Here is a 14,688-nt window from a genome sequence, read left to right on the forward strand (position 1 = left end):
GTGTGTGTGTGTGTGTGTGTGCGTGTGTGTATGCGTGTGTGAGAGAGTCAGCGATACTGAAAGCAAGACTTGGTTTTATTTGTTCTTTAAATTGAGGCTCAACCGCTCCTTTCTAGCCTCTAACTACTGACAAATTCCCATGGCTGACAGACAGGGATGATCACTTCACACACACACACACACACACGCACGTCGCGCGTACACACGTGCACAGAGAGAGTACAGGTTATACACTGTATTTTGCATCTGGTGAGAACAATAGAGAACGTTTGATTTACCATCCATAATGCACACTATAACAGTATACAATGGGATGATGATGTGTAGCCTATGGTTTTAAAAGTGTAAAAGTAGCCCATCGTAGAACAAAAGAAAAAAAACCAACCAAACAGTTCACCAGTTACAGATTCTCAAGTTGTGATAGTTTTATAGCATGTTTCTATGGGTTTTATAAACTATTGTATATATTATGTCAGTTAAAAACAGAAGGTGTATTCATCTGGTTGGGGGGGACAGGGGGGGCTGGTGCTAATGTAACCCTTGTCATTAACCACTTATGGAGATACAAGGTTTCTGGCCTGACGCCCCACAAAATTCCTCAATTCTGACTCAGTCACACGGGCCGTAATGTCACGGAATGTCAAAAGAATGTTTATTATTTCCTGTAGTTGGTGATGCGATAACCAACCAACGGACCTTCCATTGAAGCCGTCAGCACTTTGCTTCCTTCATAGATAGTACATAGAGATCTGTTGCTCTGAGGCAGAACTGACAGTCTGTGTGTGTGTGTCCCTGTTGCCTTAATGTTTCTTATGAATAACTACTGCCCTCTGGTGGCGAATGTGTTCATGTGCAAGATGAAAAGGCTACTGAGTTTCTATGTGCTCTCATCAACATGTCTGTTATGTTAAGTTATGTTATGGGGCTTTTCTTATCTCTTTGAGCTTTTAATTGACTGTAAATCATCAAATATAGGTGCTTATATGTGAAGTTCAGAGATTTTTTTTTTGCTTGCTGCTGTATGGGTTTATTCATATTACACACAGGCCTTGTTTTTGTTATTCAGGTGAGGATGTCCTATCGCTTGAATTTGAATTCAAAATGTGCTTCTTTATGCAATACATGTCTTAACTGCCGTGATATTAATATTTGTTTTATATCAAGAGCCTTGAACAGACATACATCTGTATGATTTAATATTAGCAGGATTCACATAACACCCCGGGGACCCTGTTTCTTTTTTTTTGCTTTAACAATTTAAACCCTCCAGACCAGAGGTGTCAAACTTGAATGTGGGTCCAATCTGGCCCCCGACTTGATCTTCAAAAAAAGGAAAAAGAACATAGACAGCCCTTTATGACTCTCTGGAGTCTAGACTTGGTAAACTGGACCTAATTCGGGCTCTGTACTTGGACTGCTTTTTCCCCCCCATCTACACAAAATCTCTTCGCCAAAAATTGCTTTTTGGCGAAGAGATTGGCGACGCTTGTAGATTGGCTTTTTTTGCCTCATGTTCCCGGCCCCCCAAGAATATGGATGCTGGGAATTCAAGTGGTCAATCACTTAAAAACAATGTTTTTGGCTACATGTAATTATATTAAAAATCCATTCAGTTCATACATATTAAATTTTTTTTTTAGCAACTTACATAAGCGTACCGTCGCTTTGGTGTCAATTGAGGAGTTGTTACAGATTACACACGTAATGTCACTTAAATCAGCATTGGTAACTAAAATCATTCATATTTATATACAGTCTTCCTATCCGTGCAATACAGACCCCCCCCCCTAGTACCTGAAGCCTGTTTGAACCCCACTCTGACTGTGTATGTACTAGATGCTATTGAAAAAACATCACCCGGCCCTTTGTAGATAATTCTGTTTCTTTGTATAGAAAAGTGGAAACGATCTTTTTGTATTTCTCTTGTCCTCTGTAGCCTCAGCCCCCCCCCCCCCCATCATGTGACCCCAATGGTGTGTGACCCTATTTGTTCAGAACTGTGCTTTGTGTGTACATAGCTGTTTGTTAATAATAATAATAAAAAAAGAACATGTACTTTTGACGGTCTTATGATGTCGTGTTGGTTTGCTGTGGCTTCGTTGTTATTATTATTATTATGAGTGGGTGTTCTCAAGACTTCATTGACTGTAGGAAATGATGGCCAAGGCAAACACGGAGCACACTAATAAATGTGTTTATTATAGAAAATCGTATATGAACTCTTGGACAGTTTCAGCAATCACCAAACAAAGCCTACGTTTTCATTTGATGAAGATGTAAGCGCACTGTAAAAAAATGCTCTGTGTTAAAAGCAAATGTACACTCTCTCGTTGGGGCTGGGATCCGGAACCCAGATCCAACATTGATGCAACCGTTTCAATAGTCCTCTATGCACAGCAGCCATATTGGGAATTAATTGGGCCCCTTCCTTACTTCCTTCACAGGTGTTATGCGATAGGAATGTGACAAAAAAAGAAACCAAAATCCATGAATTCAAGGCTTCACAGAGTTGTGCAATTGATAGAAAATAAGTCATCTTTTGGGTGAACTACTCCTTTAAGGAACTGGAATAGTTCAAATCGTCCAAAGGATCCCAACCCCTATAAACTCTCGTGGTGCAGCAGCCAGGGTGTGTTTTTAGTTTTTTAGGACATGAAGGCGCGGACGCTGCCCCTGATGACGGCCCTGCAGATGGGACAGTGGCGCAGGCTGGCGGCGCAGTCCCCACACACCACCAGGTGACCGCACGGGATGAACACCATGGACACCAGCTTGTCCATGCACACCTTGCACGTCCGCTCCTCCTGCAGCTGCCGGAGAAGCTCCTCTGGACTGGGGTCGCCCACTACTGGGGGGAAAAACAAGACATGACACATCATGTATACCAGTTAGCTGCATGCTTTGTTTTGCCCCGATCCAATCTTTTTCTATCTGTGACCGTGTGTGTGTGTGTGTGTGTGTGTTCCGTGTGTGTTCCGTGTGTGTGCCATGTCATTAGTCTGATGTGCGTCCGATGGAGCACATTATAACTAAGCCTAAACCTAACCAGAACACTAAACTCACACTAACCAAAACAATTTTGGACTGTGAGGCAGCCCCCTCTTTTAAAGACCTGAGGCCGATTCTACAAATCCCCTTCTAAATCAGTAATTCTCACACATTAAAACGTTTAAAAAAATAGCAGATATGCAAGCTTGCAGCACACCACAAAGTTACACGCTGTGAGCTTGTATATCTGCATTTTTTTTGCAAAAATCTGACACAGATGCTTTCTTTTTAATGGGTTATACCTGCAAAACCTTTGATGTGACTGAGTTGAGTTGAGTTGTTTACAAAATACACCTTTCAGGACCTTACATGCATTTGCATAGCAACTTCCTTTTTTGTGCAGGCAGTCAGGGACTACTTTGTTGTAGAAATTATATATATATATATATATAAATATACACACTTACACGACGAGCCAAGTACACAAATGGCTATACTTTGCATAACAGGTTTACCGGTGAGCGTCCTCATACACGATATAACAGCAACACAGCATTATGGCTACAGTACTGCTGCTGTGGTAGCCATGTCTATCATGTATTTTCTAATTGAATTAACTGAAACTAGAAAATAAAAACTCAAGTAACAATGCAAATGTAATTAAGACTAGAATTACATTTAAAACATTGTTTTGGTTTTCCCACCATTACATGTACATCTGCAGTGTGTTGACATCCTTTCTTTCTATTATAGCCTACACCTTTTTCAGCTCCTATAATTCAAGGCATTCCTTGACGAGATTTACAAAGACTAAAGCTGAGCTAAAAACTAGTCATTTCCTATACAAACAAGTTTCCTTCTTCTATTTATACACCCATAAACCTAAGTAAAATTAATATTTATCACACATTAGGGTCATTAAGAATATATTTTATAATGCTGGTCTTGTCACGAGTTGACTGTCATACTATATCAGCTGTTCTATGTGCATGCGCACATGCAGCCGCACGTGCACGTGGCGTCATTGAAATATCGTACCGCCGGGAAAGAAATCACCATTACACCACTGTTTATGACAATGCCATATTATAACATATAATATAAGCAATTTTTTCCCCCAACATTATAGGCCAATGAATAGCCAGCATTTAAAATGATTCGTTGCCCTGCCTTTAACACTCTTACAGTGTAAAATCAGACAACGTCACACTGATGGTAGCCAGTGTGCTGCTTGGCCGCTCATAAAACGCAATGGAGAAATGGTCACGGCCATAGAGTTAACAGTTTTCAAACTTTCAGATGCAGTTTTCAAACTTTCAGATGCGGTTTTCAAACTTTCAGATGCGGTTTTCAAACTTTCAGATGCGGTTTTCAAACTTTCAGATGCGGTTTTCAAACTTTCAGATGCAGTTTTCAAACTTTCAGATGCGGTTTTCAAACTTTCAGATGCAGTTTTCAAACTTTCAGATGCGGTTTTCAAACTTTCAGATGCGGTTTTCAAACTTTCAGATGCGGTTTTCAAACTTTCAGATGCGGTTTTCAAACTTTCAGATGCAGTTTTCAAACTTTCAGATGCAGTTTTCAAACTTTCAGATGTGGTTTTCCTCCCCGTGTGGAGGACGAAGGCGTAGGATGTTTACTGTCACCTCTACCTCTTGAAATACATCGTCTCTGTCGGGTTGAAACCTCATGGTCCAAAACTGTCACTTTTCAGGATTCACATTAAAAACTAGCAAAAGTAGCAGATCTTCAAGCTCGATGTAGATCTGCTACTTTTGATGCTGTTGTGTGACGCTGTAGTATAATCGCGTTGGGCGTTCATTTACGAACAAAGCTAAGAAGTCAAAGAAATATGGAGATAGGAGGTTTCTGCCCGACAGCAATGATATACTCCTTGCTTTCTGTTGTGTGTAAGCGAAAGCGATAATGGCGACTCTCAAACCAGTTGTCCTCAAAACCCCGCCTACAGTCGCTGTCATTAGCCGCGAGACGCATGGAGGGAGCGCTCCCATGACTGAACGGCACTGATGCTCGCCAGTGTTGATTTCGTCGACTAAAACTATGACGAAAGATGTTGGTTGACTACCTTTTTTCACTGACGAAAACGAAATAAAAACGAAATAAAAACTAAGCTATGATGACTAAAACTAAGACTAAATATATTGACAATTTCGTCAACAAATAAAAACTAGACTAAAATGTTAGTGAGGGACGAGTGGAGAAGAGATCTAGTAAAACTAAAATAAGTCATTTTATGTTTGGTTCCGCTCGGGTGTTGCGTTCTGAAAATAGCAGATCTACAAGCTCTCAACGCGTCGTGCTGCGACGCGTTGTGAGCTTGTAGATCAGCTATTTTCAGCATGCAACCAAGTGTAAAATCAGCCATTACGACGCCATCAAGGCACCGCCAAGATACATTTTAGTCGACTAAATCAACTGTAGATTTAGTCGACTATAATCTTATGATATTTAGTCGACTAAAACTAGACTAACTAGTAAAACATTTCAGATGACTAAAATATGACTAAAACTAAATGGAAACTTTATTCAAAAGACTATGACTAAAACTAAATCAAAATTTGCTCTCAAAATCAACACTGCTGCTCGCCCAGCGGGCAATCAAGTCTAATTCACCTTGAATTCACCACGTAGAATGATATGAACCGAAACCAGCGCCCCTCAAAACAACAACAGGTTTGGGGGTCTGTAGGGATTTGATTACATGCAACCGGCATCTGGCACGTGCAATGTCTTCAATGTTTGTAAACAAAGAGTTGGTCTATACTCTATATCAGGGCTACTCAACTTAAGATGGCTCAGGGGCCACTCAGCAAAATACCAAAAGTCCAAGGGGCCGCCATAAAAATGACGGTCCTATTTTGGATTTTGCGATTTTGTAACACACAAGAAAATGTACATTTTGACATCATATTCTTTTCACTGTACCAGTTTATTTTGTGTGTATGTCCAGTGGCATCAGTTCAGCAAAAGCTAAGGTATGGCAAGGTTAGGGTTGCCAACTCCCAGAGATTGAAATAAGGGACACCTATCCTGGGCGCGCGCGGCAAAGCCGCGCGGCCGGAAAAATGTGGGGGTCAAACCCCCCCAAAAACCCGAAATGCATAGAAAACTATGCATTATACCTGTAACAATTGACGCACCTGTATGTATGTCTGTCTGTTTGTTTTTGAAAAATGTTTTAGCAACCCATATATTTGAACGGAAATGTATATTTTTTATCCTGTGCTTAAAAATTAATTTTTTTTTTTTTTTTTTTTTTGGACCATGAGGGGGCCGCCAAGACGCTGCTTTCGGGCCGCATGCGGCCCGCGGGCCGCGGGTTGAGTAGCGCTGCTCTATATGAAGTGTGGTGTTTTTGTGGTGACTGCCGTACCTTTCTCTCTGGCAGGCATCTGGGTCCTCACAACACTTCCAGCGCTGGGACCCTGCCTCACCTCTGACTCTGAGGGGACACAAAAACATCAAATAAATACCAATTCCAAAAATGCACTTAAAGGGTTATTTCACTTTCAAACATATTTGGGGTAATTTCAAGGTCTGCTCTGGCTTTTGTGAGCACCCCAGGCAGTTTTTAGGTTGCTTCATTCAGTATTTAGATATTTGATATAAATGTTATCTTCCTTGTATTTTTTTTAAATAAAAATGTACAATGAAATAAATACATGAAAAAATGCAAACATGTTTTTGATGAATCTAACATGGTTAAACTGGAGTTTGAAGTTACAATGGGTTTGTATAGGAAGGGGGCGTGTCTGATCAAATATAATAATTCATGAATCAAGCAACATAAAAACTGTCTGGGGTGAAACACAAAAGCCTGAGTAGACGTTAAAATGACCCCAAACATGTCTGAAAGTGAAATATCCCTTTAAGTGCAGTACCTAAAAGTATTTAGTTACTATATCCACCAGTGGCAGTATATACAGTACCTCTGCTCTGGGTTCCCCTCTGTCGGTCCTCTTCCTCCGCCTGCAGCACGTCGGTGACCAGGTCGGACACGTTGGTGTAGTGTCTGCCGGTCAGCAGGTACTTGGTCTGGACCAGGCTCTCCACTATGGCCGCCTCGAAGCCCATCCTCAGCACCGACTGCACCACAGGGGACAGCATGGCCGACCCGGCCCCCAGGCCTCCTCCCACCACGTCTGGGACAGGACACACACACACAGAGGTCATGGTTCTCAACCAGTGTTGATTTGGACAGCAAATTTTTATTCAGTTTTAGTCATAGTCTTTTGAATAAAGTTCCATTTAGTTTTAGTCATATTTTAGTCATCTGAAATGTTTTAGTTTTAGTCTAGTTTTAGTCGACTAAATATCATCAGATTACAGTCGACTAAATCTACAGTTGATTTAGACGACTAAAAATTATTTTTGCGGTGCCTTGATGGCGTCGTAATGGCTGATTTTACACTTGGTTGCATGCTGAAAATAGCAGATATGCTATTTTCAGAGCGTAACACCCGAGCGCAACCAAACATAAAATAACTTGTCTTAGTTCTACTGGATCTCTTCTCCACTCGTCCCTCACTAACATTTTAGTCTAGTTTTTATTTAGTTTTTATTTAGTTTTTATTTAGTTTTTATTTAGTTTTCGTCAGTGAAAAAAGGTAGTCGACCAACATTTTTCATCATAGTTTTAGTCAACAAAATCAACACTATTCTCAGCCCCCTCTCTCGACACCCCCCCCCCCCCCCCGAATAATCATATTTGAATTGGGGTCGACCCCCCCCCCCCACCCTGATCAGCACTTGGGATGGTAGGAGTTGAGGCATTACATTTTGTTTGACTCGGTTCCACAGATAAATGTTGTTAAACTAGCCGATCTACAAGCTCACAAAGCTTGTAGATGTGTTTTTTCTTAGACCGCTCTTATTTGTCAATTTGACGGATGTTTGACCATTTTGTATAGTATAGTTTTTTGATTACTTTTGATACTCAGTAATGGTCTTATTTATTTATTTCATTTTAGAGGTATTAAAAATGTGGGAAAGTGTTCTTAGCAAGTGAATTCGCATTTACGCTAACTTAAAGGGCAAGACCACTTTGGTAGAGGTTTGGGTTGTGTAGTTACCTTGCCATGATGTAACTCCAAAGGTGGTCAAGAAATCTAAAATAATTGCTCCATTGATTAGAAATTGATAATTCAAAATATGCTCCTCATTGACTTACATTGTACGGTAAAACAGCTCTCAAAGTCACTCTTTTAGCACATAAATGAACCCAAACATAGCTGATTCAGACAATATAGAGCATCACCAAACCCAGTACTGTTTGTTTTTTTAATAAAATGTTCAACTTCCTGTTGATTTTACTATTTGAAGATCTGGATCCGGATCCGCCGATCCAGTCCGGGTTTTCTACTTATTAAAAATGGCAAAATCAACAGGAAGTTGACATTTTTATTTAAAAAAAAAAACAGTACTGGGTTTGGTGATGTTCTATATTGTCTGAATCAACTTTGTTTGCGTTCGTTTTTGTGCTAAAATAGTGACTTTGAGAGCAGTTTTACCGTACAATGTAAGTCAATGAGGAGCATATTTTGAATTATACATTTCTAATCAATGGAGCAATTATTTTTTATTTCTTGCCCACCTTTGGAGTTACATCATGGCAAGGTAACTACACAACCCAAACCTCTACCAAAGTGGTCTTGCCCTTTAAGCGAATACATCTGGTTTGTCCAATGTAATTGTGACGTGACGTCCATGTCTAATACACAAACAGGAAGCTACTTATTGGCCTGTTCTATTTATAGTTTAGAAACATATAGCCCACAATCCAGTTACATGGAAAATAAGCACTTTATTAAAGCATGACATTTCCATCCTCAAGGGACTTTCTTCAGGTCCATTCTTTTATATTTAAAGTCTGATCATCTTTTATATTTAAAGTCTGATCATCTTTTATATTTAAAGTCTGATCATCTTGCCAAATAAACCAGCATAGTGACTTACCATTTCCAGAGCTTATGTCTCGACCAATGGGAGTCTGCATTCCACCCTGGAGAATGAATGGAACACAGAAGTCACTTTGCGTCATGAAAGAATAGAATGGACTGAATGTAGCGATGGCATTCCCACTGGAACACCATGGATTAAAGCAAAAATAAAATCTCACCACTGATAACAATGTATGGCCAAGTCCTAATGTGTGATTTGTGAAACAGTGTGAAAAGAGGCCTGAACGGTTGGCGTAACCGTCTGGGCACCTAGGCTGGTAATCCAGCCTGCCAGCATGTCGCGGGTTCGACTCCCGATCCCGATGACCTTTGCAGCGTGTCACCCCCCATCTCTCTCCCCATTTCCTATCAGTCTACTGTTCCTATCAATAAAGGCAGAAAAAGCCACAAAAAAAAATCTTTACAAAATAATAAAAACAGTGTGAAAGGACCCCGCTGCCCCCCTACCGCTGTCTCCTAAACAATTAACACAATATGTAAAATGATGATGTTTTAGTCATATTGTTCCTGCTGTTCTTCATACAGTATCACCTATTGCTAACCAGGTGAAGAGATCACAGACTGAGGCTTTAGGCTTTGCGTTTATGAAATATCCGAGACTATTTCAGACCACTTTAATCCATGGGAACACCATGGCACTCAAGAGCATCAGTCTAACATTTGCCATGATGTATGTGTGGTGTGCTACATGTATATATATGTACATATGATCACATATATGTATGTACATGTATACGTGCTACACAAAGACAGGGCTGTCCTGAGCATGACATTTTAGTCAACAATTGTCAACTGTGATTACGGTACTTATTTAATTGTGTTTTTGGTCCTTGCATTTCTGTTTCCCTTTTACTTTGAAAACAAATAATTGCACATGGCAGATATGACCAAAAAATAGCAACTTAAATATTCAGAGAAATTGCAGAAAATTACCTGTGGCAATTTTCTACTACAATAAATAACATACTGTGGCCAATATAGGCTAAATACTTAATCATTTTTTAATTATTTCAAAAATATTCCCAAATAATGAAAACAGATGATCTACGATGCATTTCTGAGCCTGTAGATTGGCTATTTTTTAAAGAAAATAAATTATGAAAATGTTTCAATGCTTTTCAAATTTCTTTGACCTAAATTCCCAAAATAGGCTAGGTTGAAAGTGGTTAAGAGTGTGGAACATTATGTGGAAATAATTGTGGAAATAGGACATGTACTGTATGTTCATTTTATCCAGCAGTTTTTATACAGCTGAATGGAAACAAGTCTAATGGCAATTACATCAAATAAATACAATCAGGCGAGTTGTGTCAAACCTACTCAAAGATCAATCATAGATTCAGCAGAGATTGTGTTTCTTACCACAGTCTCACCCAGGTGGAAGTGGGAGTCTTGTATGTTGTTGACATATTCCTGTCCTCTGGTCTGCACCAGAAACTCACATCTGATGATGACAGGTAATGCAGTTAAATCTCCCGTCAAGAAGACACAGTTAAAAAGGTACATATCTCCATATTTTAACTTTTTTAGTTTTTTCGTACACTAACGCCCTACTTGATCATACTACAGCGTCACACAAAAGTATAAAAAATTGCAGATCTACAGCTTGTCGATCTGCTATTTTTCTTATATTTCTTTATTTGAATCCTGAAAAGTAACAGTTTTGGACATACAGTATGAGGTTTCCACCCGACAGAGACGATATCGTAAAAACCTTGTATGTTTGTCTAAAGCAGTTACTTTTCAAGAAATGAAAAAAAAGAACCTGTGTTACAATGGATCCAATGCAGATATTTAAGCATACACTCTTGTTAATACTTCGTCATTGATTCAATATCTATAAAACCACAGACAGACTTGGGGTTGTTCCGGCTGATGCACATTTAAGTGCTACCCAAGCAAATCTGTTGGCATAAACCAGTGGTTCTCAAACTGTGGGACCCAGGGGTCCCCAGATGATTTACTTATAATGTGCAACATTGTTTTCTCACGCAACAGTAAACAAACCGACATAGAGTATAAGTGTGTACAGGGCATCTGCACATTTCTAAAGTTCCAATTTAAGGACTTTTATAAGACCTTTTTAGTACATCTAAACAACAACCTATACTATAATTTGGCAAATATGACCTAAGAAGCTCACCAAGAATACACCATGAGAAGATCTAGTTCCAAACTCTATTCCACATGGGGAGCCCTTCTCAGGCTTTGTAGAGAAGTTGTATCCCCATTTTAGTGGCTCACATTGATTAGCTCACAACGTAGGTCACAACATTCTTTATCTCTTCTGTTTTTTTTCTCTAACTTTTTTCAAAATTATTATTTGTTACATATTCGTATTTCTATATTTGTATCCTTATTTTATTTCTAATTGTAATATGGTTTAATCCAGTGGTTCTCAAAGTGGGGTCCGGGGGCCCCCAGGGGTCGTTGGGGAACTTCCAGGCTAAATGTGATAATAGAGCATCACAATCATTTGTGATGCTGTATTCACAACATTATCCATATTTTACAAGTTGGCTTTTCACAAATAGCGTATACAAGCTCACAGCGCGTGAAGAAAACAAATATAATCAAAAAAATGTTTGGACATTTGTTTGGGGGTCCACGACAAAATACAAATACAAAAAGGTTTGAGAACCACTGGTTTAATATAGTCGAAAACGTTAGTGTCAATGACGTTATTTTTATCCCTGGGTCCAGGTAAGACACTCTTACCGTGGGAACCACTTCGCGTGCTCCTGCCAGGGGTCGTCTCCTGGCTCCCAGTTCCTCAGCCCGCCGTCGCAGAAGAAACACTTGACGTTGTCACCGTGACCTGAGAGGACACACAGACAGACAGGGGGACAGGAAGAGTGGGCTCCTAAACACTGTGGGCAGTGGCACCTCAATGTTAAATTGACTATGTCTTTTTACAAAATGTATAGAAATAAACAATTTGGAAAATTGACTGAATACTGATTTGAACATGCACACGGTAAATCATTATGAGACCTAAATGTACCCTTCTACTTTGTTTTGATACCCATAATGACTGGCTAGACACAGGTTGTGTGTATATTTGTCTGTCATTAATGTTTTGATGAATTGAGTACAAAGGTCCCCAATGGAAACAAGCCATAGGCTTTCATGGGTTTAAAATCCTCTTAGCAGACCTTGTATTGAACTGTACTTTACTGTGCTTTTATTTTTGGCAAACTGCTAGTAAAGTATTAATCAATCAAACATTTTTGCAATTTGTAGAGCAATTGTAAAAAATATTAAGCCTTAAATGTGAAATGTTCAAGCATTCTTACATTTTGGAAAAAAATTGCCAATTTAGCATTGATGTGTGCACATTGTTTAGGTAACCACTCTTCCGATTACCACACACAGCCTACTACTATCAGAAGAACACTAACCACTTGACCTGAGTCCCCCATGGTCTATAATTGGTCTTACCTCATATCATACCTCATATCAGGTATACCTCAGGTCTTACCTCATATCATACCTCATATCAGGTATACCTCAGGTCTTACCTCATATCAGGTCTTACTTACAGTAAGTTGATTCTGATTGGTCTACACCAGGGGTCTTCAACCTTTTTTAGGCCAAGGACCCCTAATCTGAGAGAGAGATGAAGCAGGGACCCCCCCCCCCTCCCCCACTACATATATTGTATAAAATTGTGTTCCACATTTGACTTTTTAAAGCCTTCCATGCAACTTGATCAGAGGAATACAAGAACGCTTGCCCCAAAACACGCTCACCCCCCGGGTCTAATCCGGCGACCTCGGAACGGTCGCCACCAGGTATTCCTGAACGTAACTTAACCTCAGTAAAACTATGCCTAAACCTAACCTTATTCCTAAACGTAACCTCAGTAAAACTATGCCTAAACCTAACCTTATTCCTAACCTTAACCTCAGTAAAACTATGCCTAAACCTAGCCTTATTCCTAAACTTAAACTCAGTAAAACTATGCCTAAACCTAGCCTTATTCCTAAACTTAACCTCAGTAAAACTATGCCTAAACATAACCTTATTCCTAAACATAACCTCAGTAAAACTATGCCTAAACCTAGCCTTATACTTAAACGTAACCTCAGTAAAACTATGCCTAAACCTAGCCTTATACTTAAACGTAACCTCAGTAAAACTATGCCTAAACCTAGCCTTATTCCTAACCTTAACCTCAGTAAAACTATGCCTAAACCTAACCTTATTCCTAAACTTAACCTCAGTAAAACTATGCCTAAACCTAACCTTATTCCTAAACATAACCTCAGTAAAACAAATACAAGAATACAAGAACCGTTGAGGGACAAAATTGTGAGTGTGTTTTAGGGCGAGCGCTCCGGTTACCGATCAGAGTTGTTCAAAGTTAGCTCACAATATTTAGCTGATTGTCTCATTAATGTCTGTTGACTGTGGAGATTGGAGATTTGTCACCAAGTGATGCTGCAGCTTTGATGGCTTCATAGAGTTGTTTGACATCAGTGTTGCGTAAATTAAATGTTTGTTTGTTTGTTTGTTTGTTTGTTTGTTTACAACCTATCTTTGCTAATACGCTGGATTCATATACATGTTCAGACATTGTCGTTTTTGGATTAAAAACTAAAACATTCCTGTCACCCAAACATTTGGCAGACCCCTGCAGTGTAAAATCTGAGGATCCACTAGGGGTCACGGACCCCATATTGAAGACCCCTGCTCTACACCAACAAATCTCTTCACCGAAAATAGCAGATCTACAAGCTTACACAAGCTGTAGATCTGCTATTTTCTGTGAATGTTCACCCCCAGAGGAGGGACTCTGGGGGTCAAGTGGTACACAAAGTCATAGCTTCCTAGATATTTCTCTACCAGACACTGTTTTAGACATTTTCCCCAAATTCTACATTCTATGTGCGCCTGTGAAACTGGTGGCTTGTGTAACTAAGGCTGTGTTGGTTGTGGTGTGGCAGCTTCTGGTGTCAGATCTATGCATCCCTGGTCCTGTCCAGGGTGTTCTGTCCCCAACCTCATGAGTCAGCTGGACAATTGTCCCCATGAACTCACTCACAAAGAGGGGGTGTCCTCTGTCTGTCCACCAGTGGCTACTCTGTGTAGCTTATTCCATTGACAACAAGGACTTCTATTAAAAAATAAACTCAATAATATATATGTTTTTTTTCTTTTTAAAGCATAGGCTTGTGAAATAAGAATATAAGTATTTTTGCATCATTCATGACGGTCACCGACCTGTGTAGAAGAACCCCGCTCTGGCCAGGTCGTCCGGCTGGATGGAGGCTCCGGGCGGCCAGTTGTGGAAGGTGGTCGTGCGGGACTCCTGCGCCTCCATCTCGGGGTACACGGCCTGTCCCATCGGGGCCTGGTCATCCACGGTCAGCCTCTGGAGCTGACTGAGCAGCTGTCCGTCCACGGAGTCCGAGGGGCCCGACCCCAGCGGAACGTTCCCCACGGGCCGTCCCAGCACGAAGCCGCAGGCGGGGAAGTGCCGGCGGTGCTCGGCGGCGGGGCGGTCCCCGGACACCCAGCACCTCAGCACCCCGCCGCAGCAGAAGCACTGCACCTTGTCCTCCTGGCCCAGGGAGAAGAAGCCCGCCGTGGCCAGGTCGGCGGGGGTCACGGGGGCGTCGGGGGGCCAGGCGTCCAGGAAAGTTCGCAGCCTGTCCCCCTCCCCGCGCATGTGAGGCTCCTCCAGTATGTGCGTAGTGATCCTGTCATCCGACAT

General features: G+C 40.7%; 1 protein-coding gene across 1 annotated transcript; it reads right to left on the reverse strand.

Moving 5' to 3' along the window:
• Window positions 1–2,645: 2,645 nt before the first annotated feature.
• On the reverse strand, window positions 2,646–14,688 carry birc7 (baculoviral IAP repeat containing 7; the record flags this gene model as incomplete). Its single annotated transcript, XM_080445338.1, has 7 exons — window positions 2,646–2,848; window positions 6,383–6,451; window positions 6,939–7,151; window positions 8,965–9,010; window positions 10,332–10,413; window positions 11,688–11,787; window positions 14,196–14,688. The coding sequence occupies 7 exons, from the start codon at window positions 14,686–14,688 to the stop codon at window positions 2,646–2,648; spliced, it is 1,206 nt and encodes a 401-aa protein (XP_080301464.1).

The sequence above is a fragment of the Gymnoscopelus braueri genome, assembly GCF_963280865.1.
Source record: "Gymnoscopelus braueri genome assembly, chromosome: 12".
In the NCBI taxonomy this organism is placed as follows: domain Eukaryota; kingdom Metazoa; phylum Chordata; class Actinopteri; order Myctophiformes; family Myctophidae; genus Gymnoscopelus; species Gymnoscopelus braueri.